The sequence below is a fragment of the Liolophura sinensis genome, chromosome 13, assembly GCF_032854445.1.
Source record: "Liolophura sinensis isolate JHLJ2023 chromosome 13, CUHK_Ljap_v2, whole genome shotgun sequence".
In the NCBI taxonomy this organism is placed as follows: domain Eukaryota; kingdom Metazoa; phylum Mollusca; class Polyplacophora; order Chitonida; family Chitonidae; genus Liolophura; species Liolophura sinensis.
Genome location: NC_088307.1, coordinates 2,814,620 through 2,837,580, shown reverse-complemented (window position 1 = coordinate 2,837,580; position 22,961 = coordinate 2,814,620). Strand labels below are relative to the sequence as shown.

The window sequence follows — 22,961 nt, the reverse complement described above, 5'->3', positions numbered from 1 at the left end:
AAATGACAGAAAAAATATCAAAACACCAATAAACGAATAACTTGTTATTCTTTTTGCATTTTGCATCATACTTATGGTTCCTCAAATGTGTTATGTAACAATGTAATGGAAATAATTTTTCTATCAAACAATAATTTACCATGTTAAAAAAAAAATAAATGTAACAAAATTAATTTTCTGTGTAAAACAATATTTGTTGATTAACTATCCTAACAAACCAAGTGGCTATACTAACAAGTACAAGTAGAAAACCAAAAAAAAGTTCGAATACTGCAATACAATAATAATGCCAGTCTAAAAATAGCTTTCCCCGCGTGCCTGGGAAACCATGAATGGACTGTGCCATTTGCTCGGCCCGCACGCATGCTCCGTGCGCTACTTCCGCAACAACAAACTCGTGGACTTCGACCTTACTTTGCGGAGCAACTTATTTATTTGGGATCGTGACTTGGTATTTTGATAATGCTGCGGGCATTTTATAGATCGCTGGTAGGTATGACTACACGGGTTTAAGAAATATATCTCAAAGTGGTGCGCCAAATGGCTTAAATCGTGTAAAACAACTGCCGCCGCTCAACTGTCAAAAGTTGTTTGATGTTGTTATAGCAGGTTGCAGCTACATATACCGGTAAAAAATGGTCTACTTCTCAAGTTTCTTGCGGTCATAAAGTAGTAGAGACTGGAGTGCCACATTTACTGACCCGCTACAGTCAACTCTAGTTGAAGTGAGAAAGGTGGAGAGAAAGTACATACCTGTCTATTGTGATTTTTTAAATCAGAAACCATCAAGTTTGCAATGTGTAAACTTCATTCATTTGTCTTTGCAAGTTTCAAACTTTCAGTGTTAACTTTAGTTGGAGGAGATACTTGGGCTCTAATTTATAAAGTTGACCTTGTACCTTCTGTTATGAACATTATCGTTTTCTATCATCTGCTGGTGATCTCATGTTTTGAAATACATTTAGCTCAGAAAAGATTAATTATCCAGGAATTTAATTCTCGATCAGAAATCTTGGGGTATTTAAAGTTGACAGTGCCACCTTCATTATTGTAGTTTGAGATTACTCTGGCTGTATAAGTTTGGTAAAGTTATGTTTGGTCATGGATGGCTGCAGTGCAATTTCAGAGCATGTTCCATTTAAAAATTTGATTCAGTTAACTGCCCTTGTCAGAGACATTAAAGTGTACAACAGGCCACTTTGAGCTGTTGAAAAATCTTTGGCCTTGGAAATTTTGTGCTTGTGGTAAATAGACAAAAATAGATAAAAAAGGTAAGAAACCCATGTGACTGAAAACCTGAGGCCAAGGAGATGTTTTTAGGTCACCTGTACAACGTAAAGAGAGGTAATGTGGGGGGAAAGTGGCGGTGTACTTAACTCACTGTCTCACGAGTCGAAAACCTCATCAAAAACTGTGCGGGCGCGATTAGGTTTTAGTTAGTCGTGGTCAATAACTAAGCATTTGGCACTCGTCTGTGGTGAGCTCAAAGGGCACTCATTCATGGATGGAAGATCTAAGCTTTCTATTTTAGCCCCCTAGTGTAGGTATGGTGTGCAAATGTACATACAAGGATGGATACTTTTTTTTGGCTCCAGTGTATTAGGGTCTCGTACATAGATTGAAGGTTAAGATTCTTTTTAGCTCCCTAATCTAAGGTATGGTGTGTAAATGTACTTTGGGGCCTCTGTGGCTCAGTCGGTTAACGCAGCGTAATTACCCAGGAGTCTCTCACCAATGCGGTCGCTGTGAGTTCAAGTCCAGCTCATGCTGGCTTCCTCTCCGGCCGTAAGTGGGAAGGTCTGCCAGCAACCTGCGGATGGTCGTGGGTTTCCCCAGCCCGGTTTCCTCTCACCATAATGCTGGCCGCCGTCGTATAAGTGAAATACTCTTGAACAGCGTAAAACACCAATCAAATAAATAAATAAATGTACTTTCTTAGCTGGAGGGTTAAGTCTATTTTTGTTAAGTCTATTTTTGTTAAGTCTATTTTTGAGCTCCTATAAATTTCTCTCATACATGGATGGAAGGTTAAGCTTTTTTTTTTTTAGCTTCTGTATAGCAGGCACTCATACATGGATGAAGATTAATTTTTTTTTTCAGCAATAGAAATTTTGTTTTATTTTTTCTAATACTTATACCTCCCACAATGAAGATAAGAGGGGTTGGTTGTATACTGGAATTATCGTGTCTGTCCTTCTGCCTGTCTGCCGGTAGACATGATTTTATCCGTGCATCTCATACAAAACTACTGTGCTGATTTTGATGAAACTTGATATACCATACATCTTGCCGATCGTATTAACTTGTGCACGCTTAAATAATGGCAGTCAGATAATTATTTTCATAATAACCTGTTATTTAGGACTTTGTGTAATAATGCTTTTCCACGTATTCAGATTTTGTCCATGTAACTCTTCCTGAAGTATTGAACCTATTTCCATGAAATTTACCCTACATCTTCCTTATCGTCGAAACTTGTGCATGTTAAACTTTAATTACTGTTGTGTGATTATATTCATAATTACTTTCGTTCAGGTACCTAGAGCAAAAATGGAGTTTCCATCATGTACCTAGATTTTGTCCCAGCAACTCCTGTTAAAGTATTGCAGTGATTCCCTTAAACTGTGTGTACATGTATATCATTTATCTAAACTTCTACATACTCATTAATGGCAGTCAGATAATTATTTTTGTTTTCATTGTTAGCCATTCAGGTACACAGAGGGAACTAATACTGATTTTCATGCAAGTTCTATATTTCACATGGATAATAGGTGGGAATATGTGAGAATAATATCTGACTTATGTGATTAGCTTTGACTTGAACATTATGCAGTTTTGCAAACTGCTCAATCAGGTGAGCTACTGGTGTTCTCTAAATGCCTTGTTAACCAGTAATTTTTGTCTCATAGTGCTATATTAACTGCATCAGCGTTTTTAAACGGAGCATGTTCCAATGAACACCTGAAATATTTTCATTGGTGAATGTTGATTAAATAATTTGGGGCAAAAAAACAAGTGATCGCAGAGAGGCCTTTGGGTCAATCTTGTCTAGTGATAGCAGTGATGTAAAGGAAGAGTAGAAAGAAGCACTTGTTCTATAACAGTAAGATCACATCCTCTAGCTGTGTCAGCGTGAGAGGACCTATATCTTGTCTCACCAATACATGCATGAGCTTGCTAACTCCTGAAATACTGCTTCTGCTTGTGATTGTATCAGACACTACTCTAGAGTGGTATAATTTTACCATCGCCTACAGCCGGGGGTGAAGAACGGCACAAGCCTAGCGATACCTCCAGGGATTGCTTTTCGACGGGAATTAGGGAATCTGATTCCAGTTAATACTCCCGTAACTTCACCTCTTAGGAATCCATTTTCAAAATTTTAAGAAATATATGTAACAGCTTTTTAGTCTGTGATTGGAAGCCAGGAATTGCTAATGTACTGCGATTCACATCAAGCAAAATGCCAAATATGCTGCCAGAGGCATGTAACGATAGGTCTAGTTGAGGTTTGAGCAGACCAGGGTATACTCAAGTTCAAGTAATAAACACAAATTCATGGTACTTTGTTGATTATTGAAAAATTGCAAGAATCCATTTAGATTTTTGCACAATTGGACCAAAAACAAGCCCTGACCTCAGTCTGACCCATTAGTCAGAGGGGTTACCAAAGCTTTAGAATGTGGGTGATTCGTACAAAATTATGTTAATACTGTTACACCAGCAGTGTAATCTCATGGTTTATACTTTCAGTCAACAAAGTATACTTACAATAATGGTAATAAGCTGTGTTTTATGCTACTTGTTCTGAACATAGGTCAACCTCGCTTGTAAATACAGAAATGTATGTCATGATGCACTTAGCTAAAGGAGACCAAAACAAAAATACATACATTCATATGTATCAGTTGAAGATATGTTTGTACACTATTGTATAAAAATGTCAACTTAAATTTGACATGAAAAAGGATTTTTTATATGTATTCATCATGTCCATTACATGTACAGGGAGAATTGTAAATCATTTTTGGGCTATCAATGGTCTATACAGTAGGGTCCTATATGTCATTCAAAAACATGTCAAACCAAAAGTACAGATCTGATGGAATCATCTGAAAATTTAACTTTTGACAATAAGTTTAGATTGCAGTGTATCCTGAAATTCTATTATCTCCAAAGTCCCCATTCTTTTAACTTGTATATAACTTGTATATAGCTTGTATATATAACCTGTCTAGCTTTTCCTCTTTGAAAATAAAAATTAAAATCATAGGGGGAGTTTTAGGTTTCTCTGTGATTGGGAAGTCTTAGGTAAGAATTAACACACTTTGATAATTATGTATTTTTGTATTTATGAATTATGGGGAAAAAGCCGGGGGGGGGGGGGGGGGGGGGAACCTGGAATATATTTGATGGTAAACGTACAATTTTACTCAGCATCAGAAATCCTTGATTGTGTGTGAGAAGGAAAGGTTTCTGAACAATGGCATAGCACAAATCTTTGATAAGACATGACAATGGAGCGAGTAATGTCACAGAGCAGGCCTTCCCATATTATAAATCTTTGTTCAGTACATAATAAATATTACTTCATAGTCTGACCTTCGACCTATAGAGGCAGATTTACTTTAACCTTTGCCCTTTGACCATGTCGTTGATGGTTACTCAATAAGGGCAATATAAGGTGTCAATCTAAAGGTCATCTGGCAATATAAAGTGTGTCACTGGATTATAGTATTACTATATCAACTGGCAGTGTACCAGTCATTTGTAGAAAACCATTGGCTGAGATGCTATACCAGTTTAATTCATAGTGCTATGTGATGTGAGGGTATTAGACAAAGTGTGACGAAAAATATTAGTTGTTGTTAGTGACTGCTTGGTAAGACATACTCACATCCACGGGAATTACAATGGGCATGTGTTTGACCTCAATGCAGCAAAAGGTAGGGGGCCTAAACAGTAACCTTCAACATGCATGTGTATCCAAAGAAAAAAGAGTTTGATTCTGTTTATTAAATTGGTTTTTTTGGAATTGTCCTGCTATTATTTTTGTGGATGCCTTATAAATAAACATTGAACACTGCATCCATCCTCTTGTACTGTGATTCTCCAGCATTTTTGTACTGTGATTCTCCAGCATTTTTGTACTGTCATTTTTGTACTGTGATTCTCCAGCATTTTTGTACTGTGATTCTCCAGCATTTTTGTACTGTCATTTTTGTACTGTGATTCTCCAGCATTTTTGTACTGTGATTCTCCAGCATTTTTGTACTGTCATTCTCCAGCATTTTTGTACTGTCATTCTCCAGCTTTTTTGGTACTGTGATTGTCCCAGCTTTTTTGTACTGTGATTCTCCAGCATTTTTTGCATGTTCATGAGGTGTTTATTTAAGCACATGCTGAAGACATTATTCTGTGTAGACTGATACAATTGTTGTTTTTGTGAAGCCATGAAATTAGCCAATCCAATCAATGTAGTGTTGACTCCAAAATCAAATTTAAAATGTGGATAAATTGCAGTGAAATTTGCTCTTCAGTATGTGAAGAGGTTGAGGAGTTAAGATATAATAAATGTGGTACATAATCTTTCATAATACACACATAGTGACAAGCCACAAAATTGTTAACTTAATAATAAATAATAATAATAATAATTACTAATTTGTTCAAATAATAATAAAGAATTACTGTGCACATTATTATGAATTAGTTAATAAATCTCAGTGGTGACTTTATTGGACATAGTACTAGATGTACATATAGTTTGGCTGATTTTCATTACTGGATTTAATATTAATGAATGTTAATTTGTGAATTTGTACAAATTTAATGCACATACTCTAATTCTTCAACCTTTTCAACCGCCTCTGTCACCAATATTTTGAAACATTCTGAGAGAACTATTGAATGTAGAGAAAGAATTTGCAGAGTTTTATGAAACTTGCATCTTAAGTGACCAAAACAATAATTTTTATAATAATTGTCTGCATAAATTCCACTTAAAAGTGCGTTAGTGGTGGAGAGGTTAAAGATTTGCAGTATTATAAGGTAAGTGAAGTTATTTAGCTTGGCTGTTCATCATTTTGGCCAAATTAATAAACTATACCTACCCTGTTTCTTTAAATTTTTAAGACACCTTGTGTGCTCATTTTAGCCTATATATGTGGAATTGTTGCAGGAATATTGAGTTTTTTTCTTTCTCACATGGTTGGACCATCTAATGAACAACATGTTCATATCTTCACTTTTCCAAAAGGCTGGTAAAGAAATGTAATATTCTGCTTTCAGTACTACAGAATCTGTCCCAAACAATAGGAGCATTAGGGTGGTAACATAAGTCTTTGCACAGGCATAAGAGCTGAGAGATTGTTAAGACCATCTTGTAATGTATCATGCAAAGTATATGTGATGGGAACAAACTATAAAAATGATGCTTAACAGTCTGAAAAACACTGGAGCATTTATAATCTATATAAATGGCGTCTAACAGTCTGAAATACACTGGAGCATTTATAATCTATAAAAATGGCGCTTAACAGTCTGAAATCCACTGGAGCATTTATAATCTATAAAAATGGCGTCTGACAGTCTGAAATACACTGCAGCATTTATAATCTATATAAATGGCATCTAACAGTCTGAAATACACTGGAGCATTTATAATCCATATAAATGGCGTCTAACAGTCTGAAATACACTGGAGCATTTATAATCTATAAAAATGGCGTCTAACAGTCTGAAATACACTGGAGCATTTATAATCTATAAAAATGGCGTCTAACAGTCTGAAATACACTGGAGCATTTATAATCTATAAAAATGGCGCTTAACAGTCTGAAATACACTGGAGCATTTATAATCTATGTAAATGGCGTCTAACAGTTTGAAAAACACTGGAGCATTGATAATCTATAAAAATGGTGTCTAACAGTCTGAAATACACTGGAGCATTTATAATCTATAAAAATGGTGCTTAACAGTCTGAAAAACACTGGAGCATTTATAATCTATAAAAATGGCGTCTAACAGTCTGAAATACACTGGAGCATTTATAATCTATAAAAATAGCGTCTAACAGTCTGAAATACACTGGAGCATTTATAATATACAAAAAGAAACAGGTTATGTCAACTGACATAATACTTATTAGAGTTAATAATTAATACTTTTTGAAGTAAATACTTTTGTCTGTGTAATCAATTTGACCACTTGATACACAAGTAAGTTGATAATTTCTTATGCCTGAAGGTGATTGCAATTGTCTCGGGTTTGCTTTCCAAATGAGAAAGCGTGAAGTGAGATTTATGTAGGTCATCGATACTTCAAGAATTCGGGTGAACACTCACCTGTAAATCAGGTCAAATAAACGTGTCACAGTAGGTCTTTAATTTACCTGTATAGTGATAACCTACCTGTGTGTAAATCTAGGTGATCAGCACTCCTGTGTCATGTAGGTTACTTCCTATTTACCTGTGTGATTTGCATTGTTTTAGCCAGACTTTGAAATGAGGTTTCTCTGATTGAAACCTAGGTCTATCCCAAATCTTCCATATTACTTTCATCGGATGGAAGACGCCCTCGCCCCGGTCACAGGTTCTCATGGCGTCAGGCTCTCATTATTCATATCGCAACAAAGTGCAGAGAACTACACATAATTCGTCTTCCAATATTTACTTGTTTAGGCCTTCAGCAAGCGAAGCCATTTTATTTATTTGATTGGTGTTCTATATCATACACAAGAATATCAAGACAGCAACCCACAATATGGTGAAAGAAAATTGGGTAGATCCCGGGGGAAACTCGCAACCATCCTCGGGGGTATATGCCACATTTGACAACTTTCACGTCTCAAAATTTCCACTTTTGTCCACTCTGTGATTTTGGTGGCCCCTGGCGCCTAGTGGCGATGGGTCAGTTCACCCACTGCGTAGAGTCAACGTAGTGAAAGGTGTGTCCATGGGTGGTATAAATCCAGCAACTTAGCATGAGTACAGTTTTGTCAACACTTTAATTTATTGACTGAAAATCACTCTTACTATATTGCAGCCATGTTGTGGCTAAAATAAAAAAGAAATTGGTGAAATATGATTTGAGTTCCACTTTCGCCAACTCCACATTTCTATTTCAAATAAAAGGAGTTGGCAAAAGTGGAATACACCTTCTCAGTTTGCTGGCAGATCTTCCTGCATACAACCGGAGATGAAACTAGCATGAGCTGGTCTTGAATTCACAGTGATTGTATTGGCCCATTTTGTTCATTCAAGATACATATACAAGTCATGATATAGAAATTCTCTGATATAAAAGGGCAGGTGTCATGGGGAATTCACATTGGTACATTTTGTTAATTCAAAATATAAGTCATGAGAAATTCTCTGCAGTCTCTTTGAAGTTTACACAGGTCAGAGTTCACGATTACAATTGTATCTCCAAGACTATGGAGCCAGATGCAATAAAACATCATATCTGTATGGTATCACTTTACAAAGGAGAGTCCCCGATACCTGATTAGATTGTGGTCAATGCAGATGACCACTGACCTTGATCTACTTTGTCTGGTCAGGAGTTCGTATTTGGCTAGCTCTTGTGAACAGTATTTAAGATTTGGTGAATTATTCTGCGTTGTAAAAAGCTGTTTAAAAAGGTTTAAAAAGTCAGATGGCATGGAGGGTGATTCCATACTGTTCTGGCAGTTAAAAACCAGGTGTCCATAGAATTGTTATTTTTCAACTTGTGGACAACATAGTCAAAATTTTAAAATGTTAAAATAAGTCTTCGTTTTGTGAAACTGATCAAAGGGTATTAACCCTTGAACTGCCATGATATTTATTGCTATGAACGTAAGCTGATCCGTATCTTATGAGATTCAGATTAAGTGTGTTAAAGCCTATAAAAGGTCATATTCCAGGGATTAAGGATTTCACACTCTTGACTTGACCTCTACTCACATCAAAGGTGCAGCTTCATATCTTTCGTTTCGTCATATCTTTCGCCAATGAGAATTGTCTGAGTGTGCTTTTTATTTATGGTCTTTTTCATTTTAGTCATTTTCATTGTTGAAGAAGGATTTGAATAAGAAGAAATTATGGAATTATCATGTACACTGTGTAGCCTAATAAATCAATTAATATTAAATAATTATTAATAAAGCTGATAATTAGCTAATAAGTAGGCATGCATGCTCGAGTTTTTACCTTGTACTTTACAATTTGACGAGGAGGAGTCATTTATAGGTGTGTGTACGTACAGTGTCTTCTTGTGTGCCAAATTCCATGCCATCAAAGTGCTGCTGACACTGAAGTATCAGGCCAAATAAGTTAATAAGCACTTAAGATGCTATGATCAATGGTAATCGAATTATGATTTCATCATTTTAACTCAGTTTTAAATAGGTCTTCAGTGTAAAAACCTGCCTTAAAAACAAGATGAAGTAATATAGATTGATATACTCTGAATTGCTTGCTTTATTTGCTTACAGGCTCTTCCCTTCTTTTGATTGTAGGCCTCTCCCTTCTCATGATTGCAGGCTTTTTCCATCTCATGTTTACAAACTCCTCCCATCTCATGTTTACAAACTCCTCCCATCTCATGTTTATAAACTCCTCCCCTTTGATGTTCAGAGACTCCTCCCATGTCATGTATACAACCTCCCCCGAGCTCATGTTTAAAAATTCCTCTTGTGTCATGTTTACAAACTCCTCCGATCTCATGTTTGCAGGCTCCTCCCATCAGGCACAGCTCTCTCAGGATGCCTCTAAAGGGAAAGATCCCCGGGCGCCGGATGTTCTCTGTACAGGACTCCCTCCCCCGTCTGCCTGTCCCGCCCCTAGACCAGACCCTGAACAAGTACCTGAGGGTGGTGCAACCCCTGCTCACCCCAGAGGAATTCAAAGAGACAAAGCAGGTTGGTGAAAGGAACTAACAAGTTACATGTATACGAAGTTCTGTATGTTTCTGTTGTCTGTAACAGAAAATGGAATGAATGATTGACTGTGGCTTTTATTAGGCTATATTGCAGCCATGTTGTGGTTTAAAACAAAAAAAAAGAAATTGCTGAAATAAGATTTAGTTTTTACCAGTGTGACAGATGGAATAAACATAATAAACCTATGCTTAGGAATAAGAATTTTGTTAATGTAAACGGCACAGAATGATCACGTAAACTGAATTTCTGTGATAGTGTTAAAGTCACCTGGCTTGTCACTTCTTACTTACGCTGTTGCCATATTCACATTTAGATCACCTTAAATTGTTTGATGCTTGATGCACATTTCCTGATACAAGAATATGTTTTGTTTTGAGTAGATTGTTAAGAGCTTTGAGCATTTTTTTGTTTTGAGCATATTGTGAAGAAGTTTGAAGATTGTTTTATTTTGGGCAGATTATGAAGAAGTTTGAATACTGATTCGTTTAGAGTAGATTGTGAAGAAGTTTGAATACTGTTTTGTGCGGACAAGAAATTCAAATATTGTTTCATTTAGAGCATACTGTGAATATGTTTGAAGTTTGTTATGTCTTGAGCAAATTTTGAAGAAGTTTGAATACTGTAATATATTGAGCATATTGTAAAGAAGTCTGAGTGTTGTTTTTTTTTTTAAATTATTTTGAGCAGATTGTGGAGAAGTTTGCCAAGAGTCCAGGTCCTGAGCTGCAAGAGAAACTGCTTCACAGGGCAAATGTCACAGAGAACTGGGTCAGTACTACTATACAAGAATAAGGGCGAATAACTCTTATTCATGATCAGGCAGATGTTTGTAAAGCCATGTTTAATGTCTAGAAATGGACAGAAGCATTTCTGAACCAAAGAAAGTACAGAATTACCAAATAATGTGGATAATTTGCCAGCCCAGACTTTAGAGAAGTTTGATCTCCTGTTTTGTTTTTGGACAACAAAAATTCTAGAACAAAAAGTATTCTGATTAAAACTGTTCTGCTTTTCATCATGCTGTACATTTTTCTGCTGGTAAACCTTTCCATTTTCAAAGAAATCTGCCGTAATAAGTCTTGGATTGCTATGAGTTGGATAGACCTCTGTTTTTTCATATCTCACAGAGCTCATACCTGAGTTTTGTTACGGCACCATTCGATTGAAACGGGACAGTTTCTTAGTTGATGTTTCAAAATGGATATTATTTATTAATGTTTGGTGTTCAGAATGAATATTACATGATTTCCTTGCTGTTCAGAGTTTTGATTTCGTGGATTTGATGTACGTGTAAGATTTTGTACTCGGTGTTAATTCGATTCCTCAATCCCTTATCTGCACTGGACATAAAAGTGAAATACTCTCAGGAGATAAATTTAAACCAACCAGTAATATTTATGTAAAGAAAACAGTAGGATTTTTACTTCTGGTAATCATGGTTAAAACCCTTGGGTTGTAGTTGTGTGTATGTTGTGTGTACCTTACAGCTGGCTGATTGGTGGTTAGACACAGCTTACCTGTCCCCCAGGGGTCCCATCATGATCCATATTAACCCAGGCCTTACCATGCCACCTCAAGACTACACTGATGAGAAGGGACAACTGAAGTAAGTGACGACCTTGCCTATGCTTTTAACACATTTACCATCATGCTATATGCAGCTGAAGGTTTTCAGTGGCATGACATTATTGCACTACTAGCACGCTTTGAGCAGGCATCTTGCTATTTGTAATCCAGCTGTTCTCTGTGCCGTGACACCCAAGAATACCCCAAAAAAAGACAGCTGTACACTAAGTTATGATCCCAGACACATGCAGCACTTGAAAACATTAAGCCTAACGTAATACATGTACAGCACCAAGCTGGAAGTTCAGTAGTAATATATTGTTACTGGGTGAAGTGGCTTGTCTGGTGTCTTTTGTGTCATGTTCCATTGAGACGGCACAACCTCATAATATGACCAGAGTAATGGTGAAGTTAGTATTCAACGCCAAGCAAACAAACAAAGCTGTCAAATACGTTTCAGAACTTCATGTAAGTCTACTGTAAATCTTTTCAACCAAAGCACTGTTTTAAGTTCATTTTATGCATACAATTATTATGAAAGTAATGCTAAAAATTATTTGTTTATGTCATTAAAGATGTAAACTTCAGAAGTCTGCAAATTATTTGTCTAAACCCCATAGTTGTCTCAGAATATTTCAAAATATTGGCTGCTGAAGCAGTTGAAAAGATTGAAGAATTAGGGTACTTGTTTCTGTTTTGGTTGTGTCTGATTTATGATTTGTCCATAGAGGTTTTCTTTGTAACACCTGTTCTCCTAGGTAGTAATGATACGGAGATCAAATGTGATTCATGTTTGTTTCTTTCTTCTTTCTAGGTTTGCTGCCAAGCTCATCGCTGGTGCTCTGGATTTTAAAATCATGATTGATGAGTAAGTCACATTGGGGAAGGTTTGTTGAAGATCAGGACAAGGGTTTGTTTTGGGGTGGTGGTAAGGGCTGGATCCACAATTCTTTTATTTTACTTTTTTTGTTGTTGTTGTTTTTGGAGTAAAATATGTAGAACATTAGGGTAGACAGTTGCCTGTTTCTTCAACCTTTCTACATGTTCACCTGATGTTGTTTTATGATTGCATTTCTCTACCTGGACTGAAAAAATTATATATCATCTGAGGCCATCATGAACATAAACTATTGCCACAGTCAAACGATTGAAGTTGCATAAATGGCATTTAAATGTGCCATTATTGTGTGAAAAGGTTGACGAAATAGGTCACAACAACCAACAGTATTTGAAGCTGGTAAATGGCTTCTGTGTGAAAAGGTTTTATGGGAACAGACATGTCAGTATTAAAGAGGTTTAAGATTTGAAATGTAATTTAAGATTTCTTGGTTTGAAATAACTTAGAAGTTAATATAGCCTTGTAGAAGATACCAATTCAAAAAACATTTAGTGTCGCGTTGACAAAGACAGCCATTGCCACTGACAGAAGAATATGTACCTGTAGTAGTTTTGTGAACATTGCTTGACCTGATAAGAGGTGAGACTACTGTAGTATATTGTTATACAAATCACTCAAACCTAGAAAGTTCTTATTTCACACTGGTGACAATTTTTGGGTTTCTTCAGTCCTGGACTAACCTGATGGGCATGATGGACCAAGGTTTTACACAGCCCCTTATAACAATGCTGCATATCATCGCTTGACAAACCTAGAGTTATGTCCCTTGCTGTGGTTTTGTCAGGCCAAACATACCGGTAATTAAGGTACTGATATTTGCCCTCTGGTTACAGACAGACGTTACCGGTGGAGCAGTTGGGGGGTAAACCGCTGTGTATGCTTCAGTTCTACAAGATCCTGTCAGCCTGTAGAATACCTGGTCCTAAGATTGACACCTGGAAGAACTACCCGCCTAACGAACCTAACCCACCTGGACATATCATTGTGCTACGTAATAATCATGTGAGTTCCTTATGAATCCCGTCTGTAAACATTGTATTATATGTTTTTCCTTCCTGAGTCATTGTCTGACCTACATTTCTTCACTTGTTTACATTATAGCCTGCACTGTAATTCAGTCCAACGTTCTCAAGGCTTTGGTGTTTATCAGTTTAGTGTCATTGTACATAAGGTATATATTCTGGAAATATGTAATGGTGTTGTAAACATCTTTACAATCAAACCATTCAGAATTTTTTTTTACGATAGCCTATAAACATGGGTGACAGAATTGTGAAGCTCGCAGTCATTCATTCCAGTCCTCTTGTGAGCAGTTATCTACTGTCGTTCACTGTGAAGGATTTTACTGGGTTTGGAGATATCGGCTTTCACAACATTTTTTGTTGGTACCCCCATTTTCTGTGCGTAGCACTTTGTGAGCTTGTGTTTTGCCACTTGAAATTTTTTTGGAGATGTTATTTTGGAGCTTGCATGGCTCATTGTCTCTTTGTGCCATTTGGTACATTTCATCCCAGTTTACCCTGAACGTGACTTTGTGTATATTTTCGAGGAAACATACATCGACAACTCAGTTCATAATGCTTTTTGATAGGTTGGGGAAAAATTCCATGAAATTGTAGGCGATTCAACTCTACATGCATGTAATGCAGAAATGTATATGATGTTGTTGGGCCCGGTTTTGCCAAACTGTATTAAGACTTAATACCTGATTTAACTTTAATCCAATGTTCTATTTTGTACTTTGTTCCAAAAATAATTGTATAACAGTTTGTTAAGCATGAACTAAATCTGCTGCTGTTCCATTTGGTCTCTTGTATAATTGAATTTGTTCAGGATTTTGTTAAAATTGTAAATGTATGATATGACTTAATATCGGTATTAGCAAATATACTTGTGCAAAACCAGGCCCTGATCTCTAATCATATGACTGTTGGAAGTATCTGCCTATAAACACTGAATGCCTGCGCCAGTGATTTAAACAGTATGACGGACAACGTTTCTTTTTCTTCTGCAGATCTTTTCTGTTGATGTTTACGATAAATCCAGAAAGCCTCTGCCAGTGAGTCAGCTGTTTAAAAACCTGAAAATTGTGGCAGAACAATCTCAGCAGTCAACAGCCCCCCTTGGAATCCTCACCACAGAGAACAGAAACACATGGGGCAGTGCCTACAAGCGGCTGTGTAAAGGTACCAGTCGGCACTTGATTGATTGATTGATAAACTTTATTTACAGATGATTGACAAACGTAGGCAATAAAGAGCTGATCATCCCTCTCTCATTCACTCACTTTTCATCGTGCCAAGTAATGTTGTATATTGAATATAAAATGTGTGATTTCTGGAATGCTTAACTTCAGCACTTTACAGAAATATTAAACATTAAAGTGAAGATGGGTTCATTTCTGTGAGAATGTGTTTCTGAGTGAACATTTTGAGAGGCTATGCCGATGCTCCCTGATAGGACATGAGGAACTGGCAGGGTCATTCTGCTAAGGTTTTGCTCTCACCACTGCTGATTTCCCCTGACTATATCCCAACTCCCTGCTGATAAGGTTGGGCCTTAAGTCAGAGAGTTTGTTAGGTTTCAGGAGAAAGGTGGTTGTTGACTGTAACACCAGTTATGATTTTGTGTTTATGGGCAAGCCAACACACAAAAATCAGAAAATGGAATGAAAGTGGAACTGAAAATCCACCTTTTATTTTGTTTGATCTTGATGTGTTCATGATTTTCCTGTTTTCAAGGCTTTTTGATCAGGTAAAAATTACAAGAATAGTCATAGAATAGTAACAAATTAGATAATTTTGAAAGTTTTTATTATTTTTTTTTATCTTCCCCTGACAGTTGTCAAAAATTGTTGATCATGGTGTTGAACACTAGTCAGAGAAACAAACTGAACTGGGCGCTTCACAGAATGTTTGTTTTCTGTGAAACATGGTGAAATGGTCATAAATTTTGGATTTTATAAATATGACGTTGGTTTAGAATATATGTCTATATCAGTGCGGAATAATTTCATCGAACTTTGATCATGTTATTTCAGATAAAGACAACAAGAAGGCATTTGACGTCATTCACCGCAGCATCTTCGTTCTGTGCCTTGATCGGCTGTTCCCATTGGACAATCCCGACAGTCGCCTCACTGTGACAGCCAATCAGATGTTACATGGAGGAGGCAGTGACTTAAACACCTGTAATCGGTGGTTTGATAAAACATTACAGGTAAGTGTCAGCTGAAGATACTCAGGTATGAATCTTATTCACTCAAAGATTTGTTTTGTAACTATGTTTATTTCACCTATAAATTGGCATGGAAAAAAGCACTTTCTGAAGCACACAAAGACTGTAAAATGGTATTTTTGATGCCAACGCTTAAGTTGTTTTGATTAAAAACTTAACACTTCTTTATAAGGTTGATAAATTCATCAGTATCAAGCAGGATATGTCACTTGAAAAATATGAAACTTCAGGTGAAATACAGTAATTGATCCACCACAGAAAATAAAGTAGCACTATTTTCATTATTGTGTAAACTCACAGTATCATTGTCTTGTAAGTTACAAAGGTTGGCAGCCCACTTCGGTGGCCTAATGGTTAGGGTGTCCGCCTCAAAGCTGGGAGACCGTATTTAGAGGCAAATAAGTGTCACAAAATATTTTATTTGGTGCTGAAACTTCAATTTTTCAGTAGAATATCATCTTGTGTTCTCCAAATAAACCCCAAAACACCATTTTGAAATCAGTAGAACTCTCAGAATTGGGGAAAAATGGGCAAGTTAGCTGTGGACAAAATTTATGGTCATTTAGGGAATTTGAAATGATATTACTGAAAAATTCTTTCGTATAGTATTTAACAACTATCAGTAAGCCTTGTAAGTTAAACTGCTGTGGGGAACTTCACTGGCCAAGTTGTCTAACGGGTTCTCCTGTAAGAGGGCTTGCCCTTGCGCAGTGAGTTGTGTGTTCACAGTTAGTTCTCGCTCGTTCAGCGGGAGATTATAAATATGATAAGGAAGGTCTGCCAGCAACCTGCAGAAGGTCGTGAGTTTCCCCCGGGCCCTGCCCATTTTCCTCCTGCCATCGTTCCTCCTGCCATCATTTTCCTCCTGCCATGCTGGCCATCTTTGTATGAAATACTTTTGAATGCGGCATAAAACTCCAGTCAAATAAATAAAGAAATAAACATGATAATTTATTTCAAGTACTTTGTGATTTGCAGGGCTGTGTTATTTTACTCTGATGCAATTGAGAATCCATACCTCTGTTTAAAATGCAGAACTTTTTTTTTTGTGAAATTACATAATTGCTGCCATGTTGTCAGTTTAATCCAATCAAGCTTTCTTTCTATAACCCAAGAATGCACCTGTTTCCTGTTTTGTCACCTAACCCTGTTTTGCCCTATAACCATGTGTGCTTGGGGTACGATTCACAGGTTATATCAAGTTTGCGGTTGCGCTAACGTGGCACATGCCGTGACCTTGTGAGAATTCCTTATTAGAATGTGATTTATAGAGTTAGCAAGCACGTTACAGAAAAATGTTTGTTACCATTTACACATAGGTCTTTCTGTGTTTCTTTATGTCTACTTTTTCCTGTTTCAGTTCATCGTAGGCCCTCACGGAATTTGTGGTCTGAACTATGAACATTGTTCTGCAGAAGGTCCACCAATTACAGCCCTTGTAGATCATGTGGTCAATTTCTGGTAAGCTGATTGGCTGATCATCAGGCCTCCTACAAATGACTGAACACCTGACAGTCTGGATATATCAGAGAATTAGCCTACTTCCTCAACCTTTTTGCATACGAGGGAGCAACTTTAGTGGACTTTATATACATTTTTAATTTGCACTGGGAGACAAAATTACATTGTTTGGATTTGCCAGTTTTCAGGGCTTCTCAAAAAGTATAATTTTATCAGTTTGTACTGAATAATGCCTTCAGAATATTCCTGAATAAACAAATGCCTTAAAAACATGACATACGGTTCAAGAATCAGGAGGCAGACTGAGTAAGCTTCCTCTTGTGTGTGTGGTTGTGAGGCAGCATTGTGCTGTTAAAACCATACCCTAAATGACTTTAAACTTCGTCCAGGACTCACTTGCCCATATTGCCAGATTCTGAGAGTCCTATTCATTTCAGAAAGGTGTGTTTAGGTTTGCTTGTAACATGCGGTGATATTTTACTGGAAAATTATATGTTTCAAGTTATGAGGAATATTTTCTGACATTTATTTGCCTTTAAAAATGCACTTTTTATGGGCAGAACTTTATGTCATTTAGGATAGAAAGCTGGTATAAACTGGTTACAGAAGTTTGAATTGCTTGTTCAGTAGATGACATCATTTTCTGAGAAATCTCGTGAGCTGCCGTAGTTAACTAATTATCTTTGTCTGTCAGCAAGCTGCCTTGAGCTAAGCCCTCGCTTTCCTTCTGTACAGTGACAAGGCTGAAGAGACAACGAATTCTCCTGTTGAGTCAGACCCACCCAGACGTCTCAAGTTTAACCTGGACACCCAAACGCTGGAGGACATTGAGGCAGCCAAGGTGCACGCAGACTCGTAAGTACTGGGCTGTGAGATGTCAGCATGCTGTTAAACATTAACTCAGTTATTGATGTAAAAAATGAGATGTCAAATGACTCGAAGGCTAAGGCCTAGCGATAGATTTCTGATAATGACATGGGACCATCTTCTATTAAAACTGTTTTCTTGTCAGCTCTCTGCAGTTGACATTAATGTAAAGTTCAAGATGTTAGCCTATAATAATTTTGGGACTGGATATGACCGGAAACCATAAATCTAAGGTCTGGATATGACTGGGGAAAATAATCTTGGGGCTGGATGTGACTGGGGAAAATAATCTTGGGGCTGGATGTGACTGGGGAAAATAATCTTGGGGCTGGATGTGACTGGGGAAAATAATCTTGTGACTGGGGAAAATAATCTTGGGGCTGGATGTGACTGGAGAAAATAATCTTGGGGCTGGATGTGACTGGGGAAAATAATCTTGGGGCTGGATGTGACTGGGGAAAATAATCTTGGGGCTGGATGTGACTGGGGAAAATAATCTTGGGGCTGGATGTGACTGGAGAAAATAATCTTGGGGCTGGATGTGACTGGGGAAAATAATCTTGGGGCTGGATGTGTCTGGAGAAAATAATCTTTGGGCTGGATATGACTGGATAAAATAATGTTGGGGCTGGATGTGACTGGAGAAAGTAATCTTGGGGCTGGATGTTAGTGGATAAAATAATCTTGGTCCTGGATGTGACTGGAGAAAATAATCTTGGTCCTGGATATGACTGGAGAAAATAATCTTTGGGCTGGATGTGACTGGATAAAATAATGTTGGTTCTGGATGTGACTGGAGAAAGTAATCTTGGGGCTGGATGTTACTGGATAAAATAATCTTGGTCCTGGATGTGACTGGAGAAAATAATCTTGGGGCTGGATGTGACTGGAGAAAGTAATCTTGGGGCTGGATGTTACTGGATAAAATAATCTTGGTCCTGGATGTGACTGGAGAAAATAATCTTGGTCCTGGATGTGACTGGAGAAAATAATCTTGGTCCTGGATGTGACTGGAGAAAATAATCTTTGGGCTGGATGTGACTGGAGAAAATAATCTTGGGGCTGGATATGACTGGAGAAAATAATCTTGGGGCTAGATGTGACTGGAGAAAATAATCTTTGGGCTGGATGTGACTGGATAAAATAATGTTGGTTCTGGATGTGACTGGAGAAAGTAATCTTGGGGCTGGATGTTACTGGATAAAATAATCTTGGTCCTGGATGTGACTGGAGAAAATAATCTTGGGTTTGGATGTGACTGGGGAAAGTAATCTTGGGGCTGGATGTTACTGGATAAAATAATCTTGGTCCTGGATGTGACTGGAGAAAATAATCTTGGTCCTGGATGTGACTGGAGAAAATAATCTTGGGGCTGGATGTGACTGGAGAAAATAATCTTGGGGCTGGATGTGACTGGAGAAAATAATCTTGGGGCTGGATATGACTGGAGAAAATAATCTTGGGGCTGGATGTGACTGGAGAAAGTAATCTTGGGGCTGGATGTGACAGGAGAAAGTAATCATGGGACTGGATATGACTAGAGAAAATAATCTTGGGGCTGGATATGACTGGAGAAAATAATCTTGGGTTTGGATGTGACTGGAGAAAATAATCTTGGTCCTGGATGTGACTGGAGAAAGTAATCTTGGGGCTGGATGTTACTGGATAAAATAATGTTGGTTCTGGATGTGACTGGAGAAAATAATCTTGGTTCTTGATGTGACTGGAGAAAATAATTTTGGTTCTGGATGTGACTGGAGAAAATAATGTTGGGGCTGGATGTGACTGGAGAAAATAATGTTGGGGCTGGATATTACTGGAGGAAATAATGTTGGGGCTGGATGTGACTGGAGAAAGTAATCTTGGGGCTGGATGTTACTGGAGAAAGTAATCTTGGGGCTGGATGTGACTGGAGAAAATAATCTTGGGACTGATTGTGACTGAAGAAAATAATCTTGGGGCTTGATATGACTGGAGAAAATATTTTGGGGCTGGATATGACTGGAGAAAATAATGTTGGTTCTGGATGTGACTGGAGAAAATAATCTTGGGACTGATTGTGACTGGAGAAAATAATGTTGGGGCTGGATGTGACTGGAGAAAGTAATCATGGGACTGGTTATGACTAGAGAAAATAATCTTTGGGCTGGATGTGACTGGAAAAAATAATCTTGGGGCTGGATGTGACTGGAGAAAATAATCATGGGACTGGATATGATTAGAGAAAATAATCTTTGGGCTGGATGTGACTGGAAAAAATAATCTTGGGGCTGGACATGACTGGAGAAAATAACTTGGGGCTTGGTGAGATTATATTTATTTATTTATTTATTTATATGTTTGGTGTTTATGCTCTTCATAAATCTTGGGACTGCATGTGGGAGGAAACGTTAAATCTTGGGACTGGATGAGACTGGAGACTATAAATCTTGGGACTGGAGACCATAAATCATGGGACTGCATGCGGGAAGAAACCTTAAATCTTGGGATTGGATGTGATTGGAGACCATAAATCTTGGGATTGCATGTAGCAGGAAACCTTAAATCTTGGGATTGGATGTGATTGGAGACCATAAATCTTGGGATTGCATGCAGCAGGAAACCTGAAATCTTGGGATTGGATGTGATTGGAGACCATAAATCTTGGGATTGCCTGTAGCAGGAAACCCTAAATCTTGGGATTGGATGTGATTGGAGACCATAAATCTTGGGATTGCATGCAGCAGGAAACCGTAAATCTTGGGATTGGATGGTATTGGAGACCATAAATCTTGGGACTGCATGCAGCAGAAAACCGTAAATCTTGGGATTGGATGTGATTGGAGACCATAAATCTTGGGATTGCATGCAGCAGGAAACTGTAAATCTTGGGATTGGATGGTATTGGAGACCATAAATCTTGGGACTGCATGCAGCAGGAAACCGTAAATCTTGGGATTGGATGGGATTGGAAACCATAAATGCGACATACAAAGCAGAACTTTAAAATCTTATTAATGATTTTTTTTTAATGTTGGCTTCGATTGTGTTAATTCTCATGCCCTTTGATGCAGCAGAAAACATTGTGCTATCGAAGAGAAAGAATTTTATTTTGCTCATTCTCCATTTACTTTGCATTTGACATTTGTTTTAACAACTTGCAGACAAATTAGCGACCTTGATTTGACAGCCTTGACTTTCAACCATTTTGGCAAAGCTTTTGCAAAGTCCAGCAAAGTGAGTCCAGATGCCTTCATCCAGGTGGCTATACAACTGGCTTACTACAGGTGAGTGGTTACATGGGCTGTTACAAGTGTGTGTAGGTGTACATGTATACAAATGACCTACTACAGGTGAGTTAAGTTACATGGGCTGTCACAGGTGTGTGGAGCTGTACGTGTATACAGCTGGCTTACTACAGGTGAGTGAAGTTACATGGGCTGTTACAGGTGTGTGTAGGTGTACATGTATACAACTGACCTACTACAGGTGAGTGAAGTGACATGGGCTGTTACAGGTGTGTGTAGGTGTACATGTATACAGCTGGCTTACTACAGGTGAGTGAAGTGACATGGGCTGTTACAGGTGTGTGGAGCTGTACATGTATACAACTGGCTTACTACAGGTGAGTGAAGTGACACGGGCTGTCACAGGTATGTGGAGCTGTACATGTATACAGCTGGCTTACTACAGGTAAGTGAAGTTACATGGGCTGTTACAGGTGTGTGTAGGTGTACATGTATACAACTGGCTTACTACAGGTTGGTGCAATGATACATATTCTTGTAATAAGTAATACTTATTACATTGTACTTGTAGGATGCACAAGGTACACTCTCATTAATGGGAAATATTGTATTTCACCTGAAGTTTAGCATTTTTCAAGTGAAACATTTGCTTGATTTAGATTGATTCATCCATCTGAAAGGGCCACTAAATAGCTCTTCTACCACACAGTGTTTTTTTTTTACCTCTTTGTCATCTTTATACATCTGATAAAATCTTCTGTTGTAATTTTTCAGAATTCATTCCGAGCATGGCAGTACATACGAGAGCGCCTCAACACGCATGTTCCAGTCAGGGCGCACAGAGACCATACGGTCGTGTACACCTGAAGCCTGCGAGTTCACAAGGGCAATGTCCGAGGGCAAACCAAGGGAGGTCACTGAGAAGCTGCTTCGGACAGCTATCACGGCTCACAGGCAATACACAGCAGATGTAAGAGGGTTGATGACTTGAATATTAATACTTGAGTATGAATAAAAACAAAACAAGCCGTGCCACAGCTAATAATATCAAGGGGCCTGAATTACGAAAATATTACATCTTCTTGCATCATGCGCTTGGTGTAACATCCATGCAACTTATCGTGAAGAAATAAATCACCATGCTAAATGCGCTTGGTGCAATATCCATGCAACTTATAGTGAAGAAATAAATCACCTTGCTAAATGCGCTTGGTGCAATATCCATGCAACTTATAGTGAAGAAATAAATCGCCTTGCTAAATGCGCTTGGTGTAACATCCATGCAACTTATAGTGAAGAAATAAATCACCATGCTAAATGCACTTGGTGTAACATCCATGCAACTTATCGTGAAGAAATAAATCATCATGCTAAATGCACTTGGTGCAACATCCATGCAACTTTCAGTGAAGAAATAAATCACCATGCTAAATGAGCTTGGTGTAACATCCATGGAACTTATCGTGAAGAAATAAATCACCATGCTAAATGCGCTTGGTGCAACATCCATGCAACTTATAGTGAAGAAATAAATCACCTTGCTAAATGCGCTTGGTGTAACATCCATGCAACTTATTGTGAAGAAATAAATCACCATGCTAAATGCACTTGGTGCAACATCCATGCAACTTTCAGTGAAGAAATAAATCACCATGCTAAATGCGCTTGGTGTAACATCCATGGAACTTATCGTGAAGAAATAAATCACCATGCTAAATGCGCTTGGTGTAACATCCATGCAACTTATCGTGAAGAAATAAATCACCATGCTAAA

At 37.8% G+C, this 22,961-nt stretch overlaps 1 protein-coding gene across 1 annotated transcript in view; it reads left to right on the top strand.

The window, feature by feature from the left end:
* Nucleotides 1-387: 387 nt before the first annotated feature.
* LOC135480232 (carnitine O-acetyltransferase-like) overlaps nucleotides 388-22,961 on the top strand; it is a 32,244-nt gene continuing 9,670 nt past the window's right edge. Inside the window, exons 1-12 of the mRNA XM_064760010.1 lie at nucleotides 388-489; nucleotides 9,725-9,910; nucleotides 10,619-10,699; nucleotides 11,419-11,537; nucleotides 12,312-12,365; nucleotides 13,229-13,397; nucleotides 14,410-14,581; nucleotides 15,436-15,614; nucleotides 16,993-17,093; nucleotides 17,829-17,948; nucleotides 21,104-21,226; nucleotides 21,962-22,157. Of these exons, the coding sequence (XP_064616080.1) occupies nucleotides 463-489; nucleotides 9,725-9,910; nucleotides 10,619-10,699; nucleotides 11,419-11,537; nucleotides 12,312-12,365; nucleotides 13,229-13,397; nucleotides 14,410-14,581; nucleotides 15,436-15,614; nucleotides 16,993-17,093; nucleotides 17,829-17,948; nucleotides 21,104-21,226; nucleotides 21,962-22,157 (1,527 nt within the window). The 5' untranslated portion in view covers nucleotides 388-462. The remainder of the gene's footprint in view (nucleotides 490-9,724; nucleotides 9,911-10,618; nucleotides 10,700-11,418; nucleotides 11,538-12,311; nucleotides 12,366-13,228; nucleotides 13,398-14,409; nucleotides 14,582-15,435; nucleotides 15,615-16,992; nucleotides 17,094-17,828; nucleotides 17,949-21,103; nucleotides 21,227-21,961; nucleotides 22,158-22,961) is intronic.